Here is a 20,214-nt window from a genome sequence, read left to right as displayed (position 1 = left end):
CTTTTTTGGGGGGACGGGCAGTGTATAAGGAAAGGCTCCTGGACTGTCTTCTCTGCTGCCAGGATCTCCATGACAGAAGAACATCAAAATGGAGTCAGAACATCAGAAACAATGAATTGCCTCACATCTGTGTGAGTACCTTGACGTTGAAATGATTGAAGTGACTGAATAAGGCACAAGCAGACGAGCCAACTGTCTAAATGTCATTTCCAGGACACAGTTCATCTGAAACTAGATCTTCTGTGATAAGATTTTATCCACATGAAACCTTTTCTTCAAACTGAAACTGTGCTGTTTTCATGGAGAAATATGTTTTTGTGTTGCAGGTTTACAATGTGATGAATTTACATCACCACTGAGTGAATGGAATAGATTTACACACATTGTTTGAATTCTTTGTTTGATATTGTTATCCCAGTTCACTGCCTTTGCACATGATCGTCAGTGTCGATTAGTAGAAACGTGTGATCTGAGTTGTGTGATGGGGGAGAGTAAAGACAAAAAACAAACTCTGAAAACTCTTATTTCCAGTTTATTGCAGTCCGTGACCTTTTGGACAAAGCAGGGATTTATTGACAATTTTCACCAGTCTTTGTGTATTTTACAGCTTTAAAACATGCTGCCTTTTAAAAATACAAAATGTGGTTATGAATCCAGTTTTCTTACAAACAAAGCAGCACCCAGTTTGAAAACCTGATAGTTTGCACTTTTTACAAATATAGAGGATTCGTGGGCAAAGAAATCTTAAGACTTTGTAAACACTATTACTTCTTTCTCCCTGTATGTTTAGTTTTCAGAGATGGAAAAACTTATTTCCTGAATGTAAATTCCAATTTCATGAAGTCAGATGTTTGCAGCAGCACTCCTGTGGGCTGTGTGTGTGCTGAGCGAACCGCCTACCTGCACACACACACACACACACACACAGGAACAGTGCTGCCTGACACTGTTGAAGGATGGCTGGAAGACTGGAGACTGTTATGTTCACGACCTGCTGCATTCCTGCGAAGGAATGGCAGATATGACTATAAGCTCTGCCTTGGTATCTAAATATAACAATGCTGTTTCTTTGTAAACTCTTGATCTTGCATACAACAATTCAAACCCACAAACCTGTTACAGTTTAGCTTCATGAGGTTTTACAGCAACGTCCTTGTGTTTAAGACTCTTATTCAATAATGCATCATCCTTTGAATCGTAAGACACTTTCAAATCTTCCAGTTTCAATGTCACGCGTGGGTTGGTAGATAAGGAAAATCTCATGAAAGCCCAAACAGACCGATCAGTTCAATCAGGTTATTCCAGTTCCATTTCACCCTAAATGACCAAAAGCTTTACTGTAAAACTTCCTGCAAATCTTAAAAGCAACACTGATCACAGAGAACCGAGTGATGAACATCCAACTCTATTCATGTTAAACTGCTAAATGATTGCATCTGTAAACCCAGCATGTGGCTGCTGCTTCCCATCTTAAGACACACAGAGGCACTGTCCGACTTGTTCAATGGCTTTGTGAGGATCCATAGTGCAACAAACTCCAGACAAAACATGGCTGCCAAGCTGCTTAATGTACAGTTACTTGGAAAAAAAAACAAAACAAAAAACGTTCACTGCATAATCATACAAAAATCTGATTAAGAAAACACTTTCAGTTTCAACCAGAAGTTAAACTTTGGGATTAGATGTAAATCAGTTTATACTTGGGTGAACTCTTTGGAAGGAAAAAAAAACAAAAAAACAAAACAAAAAGCAGGAGTCCACTGCACTGGAATGATCAAACAGCTCTTTCTTTTAAAAACGCCAGGCACAGAAATTGTACAAACAAGGTAAGGAGGTTATATCAAGGCCAAAAGAAACTTAAATAAAATAGTATATATATGTACACAAGTTAGTTAACACATGGTCTGACCAGTGTTTTAGTGTTGCTGTATACTGAAACGTCAAAAGTGGTCCATGAAAACAACACAACTCCCATTACCAAAGCCTCTGGAAAGTCGGGTAAAAAAGAAAGAAAAAAAAACTTTGACACCAGCGGATCCAAATTCGTGGCCGTCCGTCAGAGCGCATTGTGCAGCTCCGACCAGAAGAGGGAGGCGGTGAGGAGGCAGATGAGTAATGTTACATTACACATTCTTTTGGAGGAAACGGTGACTGTCCATGATTTCAGAGAACTGTATTCTCACAGTCCCAGTGACACATGTTGCACTTCTGCATTCAAGTCTCTGCCTCCTTCTCTTTCCACTGACTTAAGCCTCAACTGGTCACAGGTCCCTCGCTTCCACAAATGGAGCGTGATCTTGACGTTTGTCTTTAGCATGTTCCACTCTGTGTGAGAAATCCTGTGTGAATGCTTCTCCTTTTCTTTTCTTTCTTTTTTTTTTACACACAGGTAGAAGTGGATAACGACGTTTGGATCGAGGAGTGGGACTTGGGGAAAAAAAGTAATCAGACTCTTTTAAATCATCCCTCTTTCTGTCAGTCTCTCCTTTTCTTCAGATTCCCCTGGCTGATCGTGTATCTCTTCCACCATTCGGACATGGACCAAATTTTTTTTTTATAACAGTCTGCTGAGTCTCCCTCTCTCAAGGTGTCTGCGGGAGCATACTGCTTAAAATGTCTATGAGGTTGTCCAGTCCCCACAGGTAGCCGTCCTCCCTGTTTCCCTCCAGCCAGGGAGTCCTGTGGTCCAGAGTCTGCGGTTCCGGCAGCGGGACCGTTTTCCCAAAGTCGATCATCCACACTCTGGCTTTCCCCGAGGCGTCGTGCACAAACAGCAAAGAGCTGCCGACGACCTGCGATGGAGAAAACCGGTGAGACGGGCGATCTTAGGTGTGTGAACAATTCAGCACAGGAGCAGAAATGACGGGATGATATCATAAATCTTCAACTTGGTTAACAGGTTTGTTGAGAATCAGGAAATGGTGTGTGTGGCAAGGCAAAGCAATCCTTTATTACAGTAATACAAAATCTACATTTAAATACATTTTAAAAACACATTTGAATAAACATTTTGCCTTGTTATTTTTCTAATTCCATTTAATGTATTTTATTACCCTGGGGTTTGCATCATTAGTGCTGCTTGCCGTATTAAGTTTTTTTTTTTTTTTCTATTGGCAACTGCACAATTACAGTGTGTGTGTGTGTGTGTGTGTGTGTGTGTGTGTCTGCTTGTCTCACCTCATGTGTCCTGAAGAAGAGTGACTGCTCAAGGACAGAGCGGAGGTCCTCCAACCGCTGCAGGTAGAGTTTCTAAGAGAAAAAAGAGGAATAAAAATAAAGAGATTTAGAGGCAGCAGAGCTATAGTACACCAACTGTGAAAGAACTGACAAACATTAAAGGGATAGTTCAACATTTTGGCAAATTGGCCCATTGCCATAATCGCTATAGTCATAGCAGTAGGTTCGTTACCTTTAATTGTCGGTATAAGCTATTTTTAGAACGACGGAGCGGAGCGTCAGGCTGCTCAGGGCTACGCTATGGAGGCTAAGGGAATTTCTTGGTTTCCCTCATCAAACTCATCAAATACACAACCCAACAACTCCAAAAGGCTGTCGTGGACAAGTTGTGAGCTGCACTATCACCACGCTATGAGATAATAACGGTTACCAGACAGAGCTGTTTTAGAGGTAAATTCATGCAAAACAGCTGATGCGTGTTGCGTTCAGGGACAGTTTTTCAGCAAGCAGACTCTGTATTTACCCTGTATTTACCTCGAAAACGGCTCTGTTTCGTAACGTTCCATTATTATCTCATAGCGTGGTGATTGTGCAGGTCACAACTTGTCCACGAAAGCGTTTTGGAGTTTTGGGATTTTGTATGTAATGAGTTTGATGAGGGAAACCAAGAAATTCCTTTAGCCTCCATAGCATAGCCCTGAGCAGCCTGCTGCTCCGCTCCGCCGTTCTAAAAATAGCTTACACCGACAAATAAAGGTAATGAACCTACTGCTATGACTATAGCGATTATGGCAATGGGCCAATTTGCCAAAATGTTGAACTATCCCTTTAATGTATAGTACGGAATAAAATCTATCTAAATGCTGATTGTTGTATCCTTTTGTTTGTGTCAATCATCTGAGCATCAGGATGTTTCATGGTTGAGTTGAACCATTTCCTGGAACATCAACTCTTTTGCATCATTATAATAAGTTGAACACAAAATAAGACTCGTTATCCACTTCATCCAAATCACACAATCTGTTTTTATTCTGAATATTCTGGACTTGACCTACATTTTTAAAAACCTCCCTTGCTCTCACTTTACAAAAAAAAAAGAAAAAAAGAAAAAAACTGGCAGTGAATGTGTAGCATACCAAAATCTGAGTGTTGCCGTCTACAAAGTCCTGCAGCGCCTGCATCACCTGCTCCCTGTGCTTCGTCTTCTTGAAGTTGGTGTTACAGGTTCCATCCGCTTTCTGTTTCAAAAGAGAAAACACACAGGCCTGTTTGTCTTGTTCTGCTCTTCCTATTATTTTAGAAAAATCATCTCCTCAAGGAAAATTTGAGGAAGTCGTTTATTTTCAGCTTCCCGAGTTCGACAAAGATTAAAATTCATTCCGCTGCAGCCACAGTGTGACAGCAGATATTTTTCATTCATGTCTAAGTCCCATGCAAATTTACAGTTATTGGTGTGACTGGATGACCAGCACAGGATTTATTTTGAAAGAACAAACAGTTCCCTTTGTGTGTGTGTGTGTGCAACTGCAGCCAAGAGTTTCAACAGACTGTGTTTTCCACTCTCCGTCCAGTGTGTGTGGTCTATCCAGTGAACACACTGATAAATATTTACGCCCCTTCGTTGGTTTACATCTTGGAAAAACTATTCGTTCTCCTCGGTAACACGCTGTCCACAGTCCAGGACGACCTCTTACCTTAATGCCTTCGATGCGGAAGCCCATAGTGGCTGTGGAGCTGAGTGTCTCCCTCCACTGCATGTATCTGGGTTTGAGGACGCCCTGCTGGGTCTTCTCCTGCTCCGTCGGGGCCCCGGGGTCCACGGCCACCATCTTCTCATACATGTCCTTTCGCAAACGTGGACGCTCTCTCGCTTTGCTCAGCTCCTCCTCCAAGTACGTCCTGAAAAATCAGGCCAGGATGTTAATATTTCTTGAGTTAAGTTGTTTATCCATATGAATTTTATCTTCTGTCCTTGTTTTCTGCATGACTTGCTGTCTCTACAGTGCTTTTATTCTAATCTAGCCAATCACTGCATCATAATATACAGTAATTCCTGCTGGAGAGGCAGGAAACTAGTGGGAGTAAACTGTTTTTCCACGTGCAAAGGTTCATTTTCAAGGCAGAAAGCAAAAGATAAGCTCTGATAAACGGCTGTCTTCCCTGTGGTCTTAAACATGTCGCTCACACGGTAACGCCCTCTGACAGTCTTACCTGCTGCCCATCTTACAGTCCATGATGGAGGGCGAGTCAAAGTCAGCCAGCAGGTCGTCCATCAGGTTGTAGTCCTGCTCGTCCCTCTGCACGACGCCATAGTAACCAGGCACATACGGTCGCAGAGTGTCCTTCATCAGCTTCTGTAGACACAGTTGCTCGCATTCACAGTATCGCTTCAACAAGCGTCCAAACTCCCCAGCCTGGAAGTTACCTAGGAGAAGGAGATGGAATAGATGTTAGAAAATATAGGACATTTTGAGAAATATATGTGCAAAACAAAAAAACAGCTTTAAACAATGAAGACAGAGAAAACTTGCTCCACTATCAGATTTTTCTACTTATTTCAAGTGAAAATCTGCTTGAAAGAAGTAAAACGTGTCTAAAAACAAGCTACTTTTTAAATGTGATTAGTCTTATTTTAAGTATAATGAGATTTGTTTTGACTAGAAATGACATTTTTACTAAAAATAAGACAAATATTCTTGGTAAGATTTTGAGTTTTTGCAGAGTAGGCTGAGCAACAGAGGGAAGACGGGCAATAGATGTTGTTTACAGACAAGCAAAGTGTGTTAATGAAACACAGCACACAGCAGGTGTAGTATTAGTTAGGTTATTAGAATTAGAAATACTTTATTTAATCCCTGAGGGGAAATTTAAAATGTCACAGAGCAGCAGCAAGACAATACAGACAACAACACAGATCACAAACACTGAGTAAAAATACACAAAGACATAAAAACACATAGTGTATTAAAACACAGAATAAAAAAAATAAAAAATAAATATATGAATAAGAGATGCGTGCAGACACGGAGTGAACGTGTCCTTTGAGCATGTTATGCAGAAGCATGTTCGCTGTGCTTTGATGCCTACCTGCATGGCCAGCGAGCTGCACCCACGGGTAACGTTTCTTGAAGGACACGACGAAGGGAGACCAGTGAACCATCGTCTTCAACTTCTGCCAGGATTTATTCTGAAAAACAACAAACCACAAACAACTTCATCGTCCTGCTGAAAAAGCCGTGGGTGGTCACACACACACACACAGGTAATAAATCTATCACCGAGAGGTTTAATGTCCTGGTCAAACAAAGCACTGAGCTGAATGCAGGCCGATAGAATGATTATCCATTAAAGGAAAACACACCCTGTAGTGCACACACACACACACACACACAAACACACACGCACACACACAGTAGACATTGGACACAGATCCTCCCCTTTACCCAAGGTTGTGCATCCAGGTGCACTACCTACGTGACAAAGCCCATTCATAAAACATTTACCAATGCCACCACTGTGGTGTCGTAAAACATACTTACTCTATGTGTGTGTGTGTGTGTGTGTGTGTGTTAAGTGTGCATGTGTGTGTATAATCGTTATCTGCGTTGGGAAACACCAGAGCAAGGACAGTGTGCAAGAGAGGCTTTGACGCAAGCAATCTGAGAGGAACATGACATCGATTGGTTAGAACATGTGTGAGAAATCACAACAAACGCACGTTTAGTTTAGGGACGGGAATGTGTGTGTGTTACGTTACAATGGACAGTACTGGAAGGCAAAACAACATCACTGAAGATTTCTCTCGGCTCCTTCTCATTTTGCAATCTCATGTGCACCACATGCAAATAAATGTTTAACAAAGACAAAAAAAAAGGGAGCGTTACACGAGCAAAACAGAACGATGTGAGTAATAAAATGCAGCGTTAAGAAGCTATAATCGTAAAATTAATCTTTTTATAACTAAACTACTTCTGTGAATGACTGCCCGGCCTCTCTATCTCCCTTCCGTGTACATGTCGGCCTATCTCCGCTCTCCTCACTCGCATTCTTTCCACAGCTGCTCCACTGAAACTCTGTCACAATAAAACAGTCCTCATGCAGGAATATACACACACAGACACACACACACAACAGAAACTCTGATTCTGTGTTGACCTTAGGAGGAGAGGGAAAACAGGATTTATTTGACTTCATTAAGTGCTGTTTTGTAACTCTAAAGTTTATTATGTCCTGTGAGCTATTTTTTTCTATCAATAAAATATGTTTTTTTTCTTTTATGTTTAACTCTTTAAAAATATGAAACCCAACAATGTTTTATGAAAAAAAATACTTTGAAAGTTGCTTATCTAGTAGTCTACTTACTTTTATTGAGAAAAACTTTGCTATGAAACTAGGAGTTCGGATGTTTGAGCCTTTCAAAGTCCACAGAGAAGACAAATAAGGATAAGGCAAATAATGTGCAGGGAAGTGTTTGTATTACTAATCAGGTACAAAATAATACTTTACACTTTGGGTTTGTCACATAGATGAAGGGATTACTCACCTCATGTAACGTGTAAAACGAGAGATACTGTTGGTTATATGTGGACGACACCATTAAAATATAGAGTGCAGGTGATTCTGTTTCATCACCATCGTTAATCCTACACAAGCAAATCCAAATCCGATCAGGGTGACAAACAAATGTGATTACATGATTCCTGTTTTGAAATAAAAGGGGTTGGGACCTGGATTATTCTGTGTGTGTGATGGCGTGTGGCCATTGTCTCTGGCGATGGGAAACCGGCGCGCAGCGGGTCTGTGCTGTGACAAGGCGGCCGGTCAATGTCAAGATCTCAGACAGACACGGGAGGCAGAGAGTAATGAGAGTCAACACTTGACACCTGTGACCTGAGCCCTCAATCGCATCAGCAGATTAAACCCTGACATAACCCCCGGCCAAAAAGCACTGTGGCGAAAGGTTTTTCCCCGCAGCAGCAAATGCGTTTCACCAAACTTGCAGGGTGGAACGGTTTGCAACATGACACAAAATTTCGTCTTTTGCTCATTTCGACATTTACTGTTTTTTTACTGATGAAACCAGCCGCCACCCCTTTGTCCCGTGCATCAGCCCTGGAGAGGCTCACAGATGTATCAATACGTACGCAACTGTGTTTGTGAATCATGACACTGCAAATCCTGCTGCAAATTCAGCAGGTTTTCTATGATGACGGCTGCTGCCTCCTGTTCTCTTCTCATTTTCCTCCTCTTTAACTGATTTTTGGCCAGTGCTCCTTCCAAAGCAAACCGTCACGGTCCGGCGGCCGACCTTGGCCTTGAACTCTTTGGTTGAAAAGACTGTTCCGACGACGACACACAACGCCTAAACATGCCCAGCAGCAACGCTCATCCTCCCCATCTATCCTCTCTCCCCTTGTTTACAACAGGAGAGTGAATCCAAATGGAGCAGGCAGACAGACAGTCCACTCGGCCAGTGCAGCAGAGCGGTTGCCAGCGGTTGGCGTCCAAAGTGCTGCTGTAAGGGATAATTATGAACCTGTTATGTAAGGTTCATAACACAAGGGTTTGTAAAAGACAGCTCTGAATGCACGGGGGCACACAGGCACAAATGTGACCATGCTCTCTTTAGCACTCACACTCTTGTCCAACAGGGAATCAATCAATTTTTCCATCACCAGGAATTAATCAATACCTATTCTGCTTCATTGTTCTAGAAATTAACCAGTGTAGCAATTTGCTGCTTTCTCTCAACAGAAAGCTTTATCTTTTGGTCTTGTACTGTTGGGTGACTGGATAAAAAAGACATATGATGTCACCTTGGCCTCTGATAAATTAAGGAAATAAGTGAGAACAGATCAGCTGATTATTTGCTCATCTAAACGAGTAAGAACTGCAGCCAGCCCTGATCTATTTTGTTGCATAAGACCAAATCTCTACGTGGACAAAATACAAAAAGTGTGTGTTTGCCCACCACCAGGCCATAATAACCTCAGTTTGTCTTTATTGCACTATAATTAGCAGCATCTGTCCTCACCTGAACACGACCTCAGTGACTGGATGAAGTCCAGGGGGGGGGAGGAAACAGGAGAGGAAGGTGAAGCAGACACCCAAACCTCCAGCCTCTCTTCTTTCACTTCTTTTATCAACATGTCATCAGCCTCTCTCTCTCTCTCTCTCTCTCTGTCCCTCTCTCTCTCTGTCCCTCTCTCTAATTGCTTCAGGCTGACTGCTTACTGTGTTGCCTCTGTGGGGTCACAAGTATCTGATTAATATTACCGAGCCGGACCTAATGCTGCCGATGCTTTTACGTAACGTACCTCTTGTTGTTTTCGGTTTAAAGCTGAAGAAAGTGCGAAATACTGCAGCCTCATCCTGCATCGTCTCCATCCCACACACTTCACCTCACACAGTCCAACCTTCACCGTCTCCGCTTTGTCTTTTACATAACTCTGTGTATATATATAGCATAGCACAGAGCGTCGTTTCATTATTCTTTGTTTTCTAAGCTTCCTCTCCTTCCCCTGACGTTGATAAATGAACTCTGCCCTCCTATTTTCCTTCCTTTCTCAAGTTATTTTTATTTTACTTCGAATGGAAGCGCCTCGTGTGCCGTCGTCCGCCACTTTGTCTCCGTCGAACATCAACACCTCGTCCTCCCGTCAGCACTTCTCCACTGTTTTCTTAACTAACTCATCCTCCCTCACACCGACGGGGGCCTTTTCCTAGAGTTTTTTTGGGGGGGGGTTGTTGAAATGCCGAGAATGTTTCCGGGCTCTTGTCATGAAGCGACACGTACGCACAAAAGGGACACACGCACTTTTGTGCTGGAGCCCCCTTTTGTTCACATGACAACAGCAGTGGTCACAGTGGAAGAAGTCACACAAGACCGCAAGAATGTGCCTTTACAGTCTCAGTTTCCAACACACACATATTACAATAAGAGCACACAACAGTCCTCCACTAAATCTGTAATGTTCTGTAATGTTGTAATGGGTTGTTTTTTTCACACTCTTTCGTAGAGGTGTTGGTTCATCTGTATGGTTATTTTAGTGGTTTGTGTAATTGCTCTGCCTTATACCGGGAAGTGTGCCTAATCTAGTTTACCCTCAGTGATGTAAGCGCTGGTGGTTTAGTTTTAGCTTCAGCGTGTGTGTGTATTATGTGCACCTTAATAAAACCAGCAACTGCGTGTTCGCTTGAAGGGGAATAATGATATTTCCATCTGAGAAATTATACAGAATTACAGCCTGATGTGTGATGATCCTGACTGGCTTAGACACACAGATCACCATCATCAACAACAACAACACAAAGCCTCCAAAGCCTGTGGGCCTGACAGCTGCTGCTGCTGCTACACACCGCAACAACCACAGCACAACAAAGCACTATAGGATATCAATCACATTCAGTGGTGGACAGTAACAGAGTAAATTTACTTGAATACTGTACTTAAGTAAATATCCAGAGGATTTGTACTTTACTTGAGTATTAGATTCCTTTGGTACTTATTACTCTTACTTGAATGCATTTCCAAGACAAATATTTTTACTTTAACTCGAGTTAATTTCTAGGAAGGCTGAAAAGTACTCGTTACTTTCAGGTCTGCTCTTTTTTCTCTTTTTTTTTCTAAAATCCTATTGGACACAAGCTGTGTTTGTCAAAGAAGGAAACCCTAACTAACCCCTAAAAGCAGCACATCAGTGCAGCTGGTTTCAAAGAGTTAATTCTCAAAAACAAGAGTTAAAAGCTCCTTAAATTCATTCAAATTATCAAATTATAGTAATTCATTGATGTGAAAAATAAGAAATTTACTCTTACTCTTACTTAAAGTAAATTTAAAAGCATGTAACATGTCGACTGAGCTACTTTTACTTGTAACGGAGTCAATTTTGACCAGTAGTATTTGTACTCTTACTCAAGTACTGGGGTCGAGTAGTACTCTGTCCATCTCTGATCACATTACCCAAACCTATCACCTCTGATCTCTGATCTAATCTCCCCTCACATCATCATCATCATCATCATCATCTTCCCCCCACTGGAGGGGCGTGATGACGTTAATGGTGTGTGGAGACGGATGTGAAAAAGAAAAGGCACTTTTAAATGTTGTCTGGATGAATCTGCCGCTCTCTTACCTGGCAGACTGAACAATAGTGGAGGAGGAGGCAGGTGCTGACGCAGGCACACACGGCGCCGGAGAGCAGGCGAGAGCGCAGCCAGCACAACACGCTGCGCAGCCTCAGCGCGGGGTCTCCCCACACCAACAGCACCAGGGACGTGTGCCTCCCCGCCGGCCTCAGGTCCTTCACCATCATCTTCCTCCCCCCCCCCCCCCCCTCCTCTGCCGTGCCGTTAGCTGCTGCCGGCTAAAGCTCAGTCAGTCTTATAACTCCAGTTGTTGTTCACCCTCGCTGTAAACCGAGGCGTGCGTTGCCCGGTGGATAATCCTCACTGACTCTGTTGTAAGCACAAGCAGCACTCTCGCTTATTTCTCACACTGACCCCCTCTTCTTCTTCTTCTTCTTCTTCTTCTTCTTCTTGTTGTCATCCCGGTTCACTGTTTCTCCTGTTTCAACATCCTGTCAGCCCCTCCCTTTCCTCTCTTAATGCTCTTTACAATACCTGATATCTTTATATCCAGGTACCTATAGAACCAAAAACCTGTCAGTTTTCTCTTTCAGCCATCTGCCTGCTCTAACTAGTCCACCTTCCCTCTGCTTCCTGCCTTATTCAATCACTCTCTAACCCTGAAGCTACTACGGGCGTCTCGTCTTTCTCCTCAGTCTAACCTTTGTTCTCTTCTCTCTCTCTCTCTCTCTCTCTCTCTCTCTGTGTCTCTCTCTATCCTCTAATCCCCGGTGCACCTATCCTGAGCCCCACGCTGAGCCGATCTCCTGTCAGATTCATGACTGACTGGTAAGCATGGGGGCAGGGACAACAGGCCTTCCCATGTCCTCCCAGTGCTCTCCTTTTGCCTGCATGACAAATTCCTCAGTACTTTGCAACCTACAGAGAGGTGTGTGTGTATGTATGTGCGTGTGCATGTGTGTGTGTGTGTCTGTGTGTGTGGACGCACAAAGCAGAACCTGTCAGACAACTATCATCAGCTACAGGAGTGACAACATAAGCATACGGGTGTTTTCAGGTACTGTTTTCTCAAAAGCAGTTGATATAAAACCACATCCCTTTCCCCTGACTGTTGAGTGTTGAGGAGCTCGGCTGTGGTGTCCCGCTGAACATACATGGCAGAGTGAAAAAAAAAAAAAAAAAACACCTTCAGAGAACAGACTTCTGAAGAAAGTTAAAGAAAATCGCTGCCATTTTCACTTTGTTGTACTGACACCGCTGATCGTAGATTTGATGTTATTCTAATTGAATGCAAAGTGCGGCTGTTGTGCGTCGCAGCCTATCATCTCTGGCGTTATGTAATTGTGAGATGTGTGTTGTGGTGTTGAAGGTTTTTGTGTTTTGTATCTGGGTTTTTTTTTTCTATTCTTTCCCTCGCTTATTAACTTACTTGTATGACGGATTTTGCATGTAAGTGCTGTGGGAGTGTTGTGTGGGATTTTGAATATAGAGTGGCATGGAAAACAAGTCAGCGATTGTGGCTCATGTGAATAAAGGAGGAGGAGCGTCACGTGTAGGTTTAAACGCGTTTGAAGTTTCACTGTATGTTTTTGTCTGCCCGTGCTCTATCTGCTGTCGGCTTTGACTTCAACTTTCCTCTTGTTTTCTGTTCCACTGCGCCGCTGCTGCATGTCTCCGTGGGGGGGAAATATTAAGCTTTTTCATGCAAAGCTGAATGTAGTGGGAGAGAAGAGTGGCTCATAGAGAAGCTGTGTCATCTAATAACCTGTAGAGTAACATACATGTGTGTTGTTGTGCTGAGGAATTTTACATCTAATAATATTCAAACGTCAGGGACAGACGACACACTGCCGGCGAGAAAGAGAGAGAGAGAGCAAGACGAGGAGGGAGAGAAAAAAAAAAGTACCATATATGGCAAAGTCGTCACCTAGCAACAAGCTCTGCCTTCAGCCCAATTTTCCATGACACACACTCAACTCTCAATGCAAGACGGCATTGCTGAGTGTGTGTGTGTGTGTGTGTGTGTGTGTGTGTGTGTGTGTGTGTGTGTGTGTGTGTGTGTGTGTGTGTGTGTGTGTGTGTGTGTGTGTGTGTGTGTGTGTGTGTGTGTGTGAGCATGCATGTGTGAGCAAGTATCTGTTCACGTCACACAGCGTACAAAATGTAACTGGTTTGGCTGGAAGCTGACAGCGTGGCCTCAGCTTTTTAAAGCCAGCAACAACAAAGGCAAAGGCACACACACACACACACACACACACACACACACACACACACCCTCCTTCTATCAATTACTGTAAAACCAACAGCAAGGGCTTTTATGCGAGTGCCAGGGGACAAAACACGCTCATTAAGAACCTGCTCTTATCAGAAAGCGCAGACCAGCGTCATCCTGTTTGTCACACCAGCTCAAGTGCAACTCCTCAGGTTGCTCATTTCCTGGCCGTCAGTGTAATAGCCAGGAAATTACACTGTCCGCTGACCTGCCGAGTGCTGAGTCAGATGATCATGACCGAAACTGATGGACAATCGATGCGATTTGTCATGATGAGGAGTTTGACAAACTGTGACAAAGCTTTAGTTTACCATAATGTAACTGAAAATAACAGGGGGCAGTAAAAGTCAGACAGGGACATTGAGAAATACTGAAGCGGGGTCAAGAGTATTATTTTCCCAGTGTTGTCTAATGTTACAACAGTGGAAACAGGAAATGTGAAATATCATAAAATGAAGAATAAACTAAGCGAGTCTGTTTTGATCATTTTTCGAGCAAAAATTCAAAACAATTTCTGGTTCCAATTTCACCTACGTGAGAATTTGCATCTATTGCTCCGATTTATTACTAGAATAAACTGAACATATTTTGGATTTACGACAAACCTTAAGACAGAAATGCATGACTTTTCTCACATTTTAGTGTCAAAATTGTTAATCTATTAGCTAGTCAATTTCCTGACTAATAGATTAATAATTTTGACACTAAAATGTGAGAAAATTCATGCATTTCTGTCTTGGCATGACAACGATCCTTAGTTGCAGTCCGAGAGCTGCAACTTAAGTTCATAAAATCCCAGGCTTTAAGTTAGGGCTCCACAGATAATCAAAATATAGTGGCAATATGCCCAAGTGAAATATCCAAATAGCAGGAACTGAGTTAAAAGAAAAAGAAGAAAAGAAAAAAACGCCGGAGTAGCAATTTCATCATCATATCATATTAAGGAACAGGAAACGTACCAACAAAAATGACCTCATCACTTAAAAATTCTCTCACCGAAAAAAAGGAGACAATTTTAGGTGAAATTGCATATCACAGCATTTGCCAAAATTTAACAATAAAAGTATTTCTTGCATATCGTGCAGCCGTATATCAGTCTAATCATTTAGGAGTTGCAGAAAGACAAAGACAACAAAGACCAGGACTGATTAAAGCTCTCAGTGAGCTGAGGAGAGAAGATGAGTGTATATGAGGATGAGGTAAATGAAGTTGAGCATGTTTGTGGTTCTTGTTTTGTTTGCTGTGGTAGTTGTTAAGATTGCGTCAGTGTTATAAAAATGTATAAATAAATAAAAAAATACATAAGGCAGCATAAACACACTGCTGGCTTATCTTTGATGTCAGTGTGTGGACCTGGACAGACTCACTAAAAGACAGTTTACCAGTTATTCTCCTTCTGTCTCATAAGAACAGCAGTGTTCAGTCGAGCTGTCACAGAAAGACTACTGTGTGTGTTTCTATGTGTCATGCTTCTCTCTGTTTCCCTTTGGAAAAAAGAAGTAAAAACAAAAAAGAAGAGGGTGGAACATGCGCTATGGAAAAATGACTGAGGCTTGATTATTAAAAGAAATATATATATATATATTGCACAGTATGAATAGCACGCAAGCAGTCAATCAACATGCAAAGGTGACGTGGCCCCAACAGAAAACCTGGACATTCAGGATTCACACAAACCGCAGAGAAAGAAGAGGGAGGTGGTGATACTGGTAAACTGTCTCCAGTGGACACATCCTGTTTTTAAGACTCGTCTCATTCCAAGCATTTCTAGTCACAGCGCATCAAAGCCTCCTGACTCAGGGTCAGTTTCCTACACACGGAGATGTCAAACTACTGCACCTCGCACCCAGAGGAGAGGGAAACCCTGAACCTCTGAGGCATTAAACCAACATCTAGATCGCTCTGATTAGCATTTGTGCTGTATAACGCTCAGACTGCAATAATGGCATGATGACACATCATCCAAACATGCATCGAGAGGACGTGGTCCCACGACCGAGCTCATCAGAGCGATGTGATCATGAGCCACGAGTGACACAGAGTGGGTTGAGAGATAAGAGCCAGTTTCCCAACATTTAGCCTAAATCTTGATGTGATTACTGTAAGGCTTTGAACACAGAAACATTATTTTCATCCAGATTTCCTCACATTGTAAATTAAAACAAGCAGAGAGCCACCAAACCTCCTTGTTTACTTCATAAGATGACGACACCCTGAGGATTTGCCTATAAGGTTGGAAGGTTTTACATATCTGACCTCCAACATGCTCTTCAGCCTGGTGGAGTTTGAGCAGCCACTGTGTGCCAAACATGACCAACGACGGGTGCCACATTGTGTATCATCTGCTTGTCTGAGGTCAGTATGGAAATGAATGAGCGCTTCTTTCTCCTGAGCTGTCTGATAAGTGATGACCTAAGTCCTCTATCACATGTTTCTTCTGGTGATCAATGGTTCCCAATCACTCAGGCCACTGTCTGTCTTGTCTGCCAATCACCCAATATTTGCATAAGTGTGACAGGTTTATGACTCTTTATATTATGGGAGTGCAGCTGTCATGTCTTGTAAATAAATAAACTAAATGTGACTAAGTGTCTTCACAAGAAATGCCATCATTGTGATTCTCAATGACTGTTAAAACAAATAATCTGTGGAGACTGTGGACACTGTGGAGACACTCACCCCTGTCCCGTCCTCCGGGCTGCACAGAGACCGGGCTGGAGACAAACTGGACTCGATGTCGCTGCCGGTGAAGTCGTCCTCGGACTCCTCGAAGGACGAGGCGGAGGACAGGCCGATGGAGGACGAGTTGGACAGCTTCCTGGGGGAGCGCATCAGGGCCGGGGAGCCGCCGCAGCCGCTGTCCGAGCAGGGAGACTCGTCCTCGGCGTGGGGGTCCAGACACGAGCCGCCGCCGCCGGTGCCGAGCTCCGTGGGGACGCTGAGCAGCGGGGGGCTGTCCGGGGAGCGGACCGGGCTGGGGTCTCTGGTGATGATGAGTTTGGGTATGGTCCCTGTGAAGCCCGCGCCTGGCGGGGGGCTCTGCTGGGCCGGACCAGAGTCCCCTCGGCTCTGCGGCTGGTGTTGCTCTGCAGCCGCTGCAGCCGCTGCAGCCGCTGCAGCCGCGCACGACTCGCTGCTGCTGCTGCTGCTGCTGCTGCTGCTGCTGCTGCTGCTGCTCTCGGTCTTTGTCATGTTCGCCTCAGCGTGGTGGTGGTGGTCGTCCGCCTCCAGCAGCCCGCGGTCCGGGGCTCGATCCGGGTCCGCAGTCCGCTCGGTGCCCGGGTCAGGGGTGAGCGTGGGGGCTGGGGTCGCACTAGTCCCCGTCAGTCCCCCCGGTGGCTGGTCTTCCATGGCCCCCCGCGGGGGGTGGGAGGCATTGTCCTCCCGCCCGGGTTTCGGCTCCTCGCAGCCCGCACCGGGGGCTTCTCCGGGGGCATAGGACGGTCCCGCTGCCGCCTCTCGGCTCACGGTGCGTCGGGCTGCGGCTCCGGCGGCATTACCGTCTAGGCCGGACGGTGTGTGGAAACAACCCGGGGCTGCTCGGTTCTCCGCGGCCGCCGACGCGACCTCGTCCCTCGGTAACTTCCCCACTCTGTGGTCGCGGCGCGTCGCTGGATCCCCGGCGCCGTTTCCGCCACCGAAATCCGCTTCCGTTTGACTGGAGTCTCTCTTTCTCCTTCCCAGACACGACAGCACTTTGTTTTTCATCGGATTCCTGTTGAGCTGGTCACCCCGCCGCTTCTCTGAGCTCCTGAGCCTGCGTAGCCGCTGGGCTGTGCCGCCTGCTCTCCACCTCGCTCTGCCTGGGGCGGCGGCGGCGCTGTGCGAAAGATCCGAGCGAGTTTGGCCCATCTTGCATGCCGTAGTAGTAACTGTGAAACCCCAGACACACCTTCAGAGGTCGACTTTTGAAAATAGCCTACTGGAGACCAATTAAACCGTGACTCTCACGGTCCACAGTAACACATTTAATCCATTTAATTATCCTGGGAAATTTTAGATTGGGCCATCCCCTCCCTCCACGTAGGCATTGCTCATATCTGTGAGAACAAACACATGATGAATAATTAGTTAACACTCAGTATGGACTGACAGTTGACAACACTCCCTCACTCAATTAATCACAACCTGGTTAAACTCTGGAGCTAATTCATCACAGTGCTTGGTTCAAGAATGTCACTTTATATGTGACTGAAACCAGCTCAGAAACAGTGTTTCATTTCCAGCAGGAGGTTACAGGACAGAGACACTGAAGGCTCAAGTCACATCAGTTATTCCCAGAACATATGTTTACTGGAAAATATGACAAGAGGAGTGATTAAAATGTTGCAGTAAATCAAATGAGTGCACAGAAACCTAAGGTTTCGGGAGTCTGAGGCTCATAGTTTCTCCAGTAGCCTATTAGTCTGTGTAATACTGCCCTCCTCTGTTTGGACACTGTAGCCTACCCTTGTCCAAGCAAACTTCTTGTGTAAAGCACTTCCATTGAAACGCCATGCAGAAGTTCATCTGATGTGTATCATTAAAAAGGTACAATGAGAGTTCATTATGGTCAACATAAAAGCATAGGCTACTTCTATGAAAAACAAATCAACTGTTCATCTCTTGGAGGAACTGTTGACTCAAAATAAAACTTTTCATTTTCATTATCACATATGCTGATCTTTCATTTCCACTCCTTCGTTAACTTTAGCCTAATTAGTTGACTAATCCTTTGGTCAAGAGGAGGAGGTGATGTGTTTAAGTTGTTTGAACAATAAGTTCACTGTTTAAAAAAACACAATCAAGAAGGTCTAACAAGCAAACTTTGGGTGTTTTTGCTTATTAAAGTACTCTCCCCTTTCATCAGACATAAAACACCTAACTTTTTCATTTAAAAGTTTAATTGAGTTCACCTTTCATCATTTGCCAAGTCAAAACTAGAACAACATACAATTAAGTGGCAACTAAATGCTGTTCTTGTTTGTCTTCTGTGAAAGCAAACTGAATACCTATGACTGTTGGGCCTTTATATTAATGCATCACGTTTGGCTATTGGGAAATTGTGATTGCAAAATACTGATTATCGGATCCATTCATTGTGAAAATAAATGTTAGCTACAATTCTTCTCAAAACACAGAAAATACAACACAACTTCAATTCAACTTTGAGTTTTTCTTCCTAATCAAAAGTGAAACAAGGTGAAAACTTAAAAGACACCATCCTCCTTTCAGACTGTGGTCACGAATCCCAACCTGCTGATACTGTTTTCATATCAATGTTTAGCATCTAAATGCAAACGTCACAGTAGCCCCCGACATCATTTTACAAGGCGTACAGTGTAGCATCCTAGAAAAATTCAAACTATGCAGTATTCTGCATCCGATGCAGTGAATTGCTGATTGTTGTTCACAGTCATTTACTGTGACAGCACTTCACCCTGCTGTCAGGAGGGAATGCTCACAAAACGGAAATGAGACAGGAAGGATAACAATGGAAAGAACAGCTCATCGTGTCCCACACACACACACACACGCACCGAACACATTACATTACAGCCTTGTGTAATCAAAGTCTTTTAAAAAAGAAATTGTACACAATGACTCACACCTGGGTGGGTGACTGTGAGTCTTGTGCCCTGCTAAGATTTATTCAACACACCCCAAAACAGTCACACACTTTATGCAAGTTGGGCAATTTCTCCAATAAACATCTGAAACACTAAAAAAAAAAAAAGGATCCAACACATTATCTTAGTTATGCAGTTATTTTCCTTTGTTATCCACTCGTCAAACACACTGTATCATCAGTCATCGGTTGTTCATTCAAGAGAGCACAGACTAGAGGAAGAGAAGAGTTTCCATGGTGGAAAACACTTCTACTACTTTTGCCCTAAATTGAATGACACAACGTTTCTGTACACCATGTGGTAATACCACTCATATGAAAGCTTGGTTTTTATTTTTAGTTAGAAAGATTTGTTTAAATAAAAGTTGTTTTTCAGTGATTAAAATGTATTAGGATTCCTTGTACCTCCACTACACTACACTACACTACACTTAAGAGGAGATTATAGCCTACTTTTTATTTCAGTGATCATCTGACAGCTGTAGATTTTATGACCAGTTCATACAAATTATTTTTAAAGTGAGATATGGCTTGATTTATAATATCTTTGATGAGCCTAATGTATTTCAGGTGTTATACAGGCCTGGGTGGTACTAGATTTCTGAGAACTGTTGTTAAACATCAATAAAAACGTAGGCTACCTTTCATTTACAATAAGTTTGAGGCAACACTCTACACGCCACGTGAACTGATCAGTCACTGAACAAAAACGCATCCTGCTAGACAGTGGAAACTTGTTAGATAGTGTCTTACTGGTCAGGTCCTGAGCTCCTGCTGTGGTGCGATGAGGCAGCCGGTGCAGTGTGACGGGGATGTGGAGGTTTGCTCACACACACACACACAGACAGACAGCCGGCTGTGGAGTGGATGTGTCTATCTATCTGTGGCTTAGTGCACCACTGCTGCTGCTGTGTAGTATCAGCAGCCTGTGGTTCAAGTCAAAGAGGAAACAGTTTGTCAGCAGCAGGGGCAGGTCTAAAACTCACGCTCACTCTGCAACTCACACGAAGCTACATCAACAGAGAGGCGATAATTACATAGTAAACCAGACAACTGGCAACACAACACC

At 43.6% G+C, this 20,214-nt stretch overlaps 1 protein-coding gene across 1 annotated transcript; it reads right to left on the bottom strand.

The window, feature by feature from the left end:
* Positions 1-516: 516 nt before the first annotated feature.
* Positions 517-19,982, bottom strand: itpkcb (inositol-trisphosphate 3-kinase Cb). Its single transcript, XM_083984359.1, has 8 exons — positions 19,899-19,982; positions 16,217-17,577; positions 6,265-6,364; positions 5,389-5,602; positions 4,872-5,076; positions 4,314-4,415; positions 3,178-3,249; positions 517-2,792 (listed from the first exon to the last, which is right to left on the bottom strand). Exons 2-8 carry the CDS (start codon positions 17,387-17,389, stop codon positions 2,583-2,585), a joined length of 2,076 nt encoding a protein of 691 aa, XP_083840485.1. The 5' UTR covers positions 17,390-17,577; positions 19,899-19,982; the 3' UTR covers positions 517-2,582.
* Positions 19,983-20,214: the final 232 nt, after the last annotated feature.

This window comes from Trachurus trachurus, assembly GCF_905171665.1.
Source record: "Trachurus trachurus genome assembly, chromosome: 13".
Taxonomy (NCBI): Eukaryota; Metazoa; Chordata; class Actinopteri; order Carangiformes; family Carangidae; genus Trachurus; species Trachurus trachurus.
Note: the sequence above shows the minus strand (reverse complement) of the source record. Positions and strands in the feature narration are given on the sequence as shown.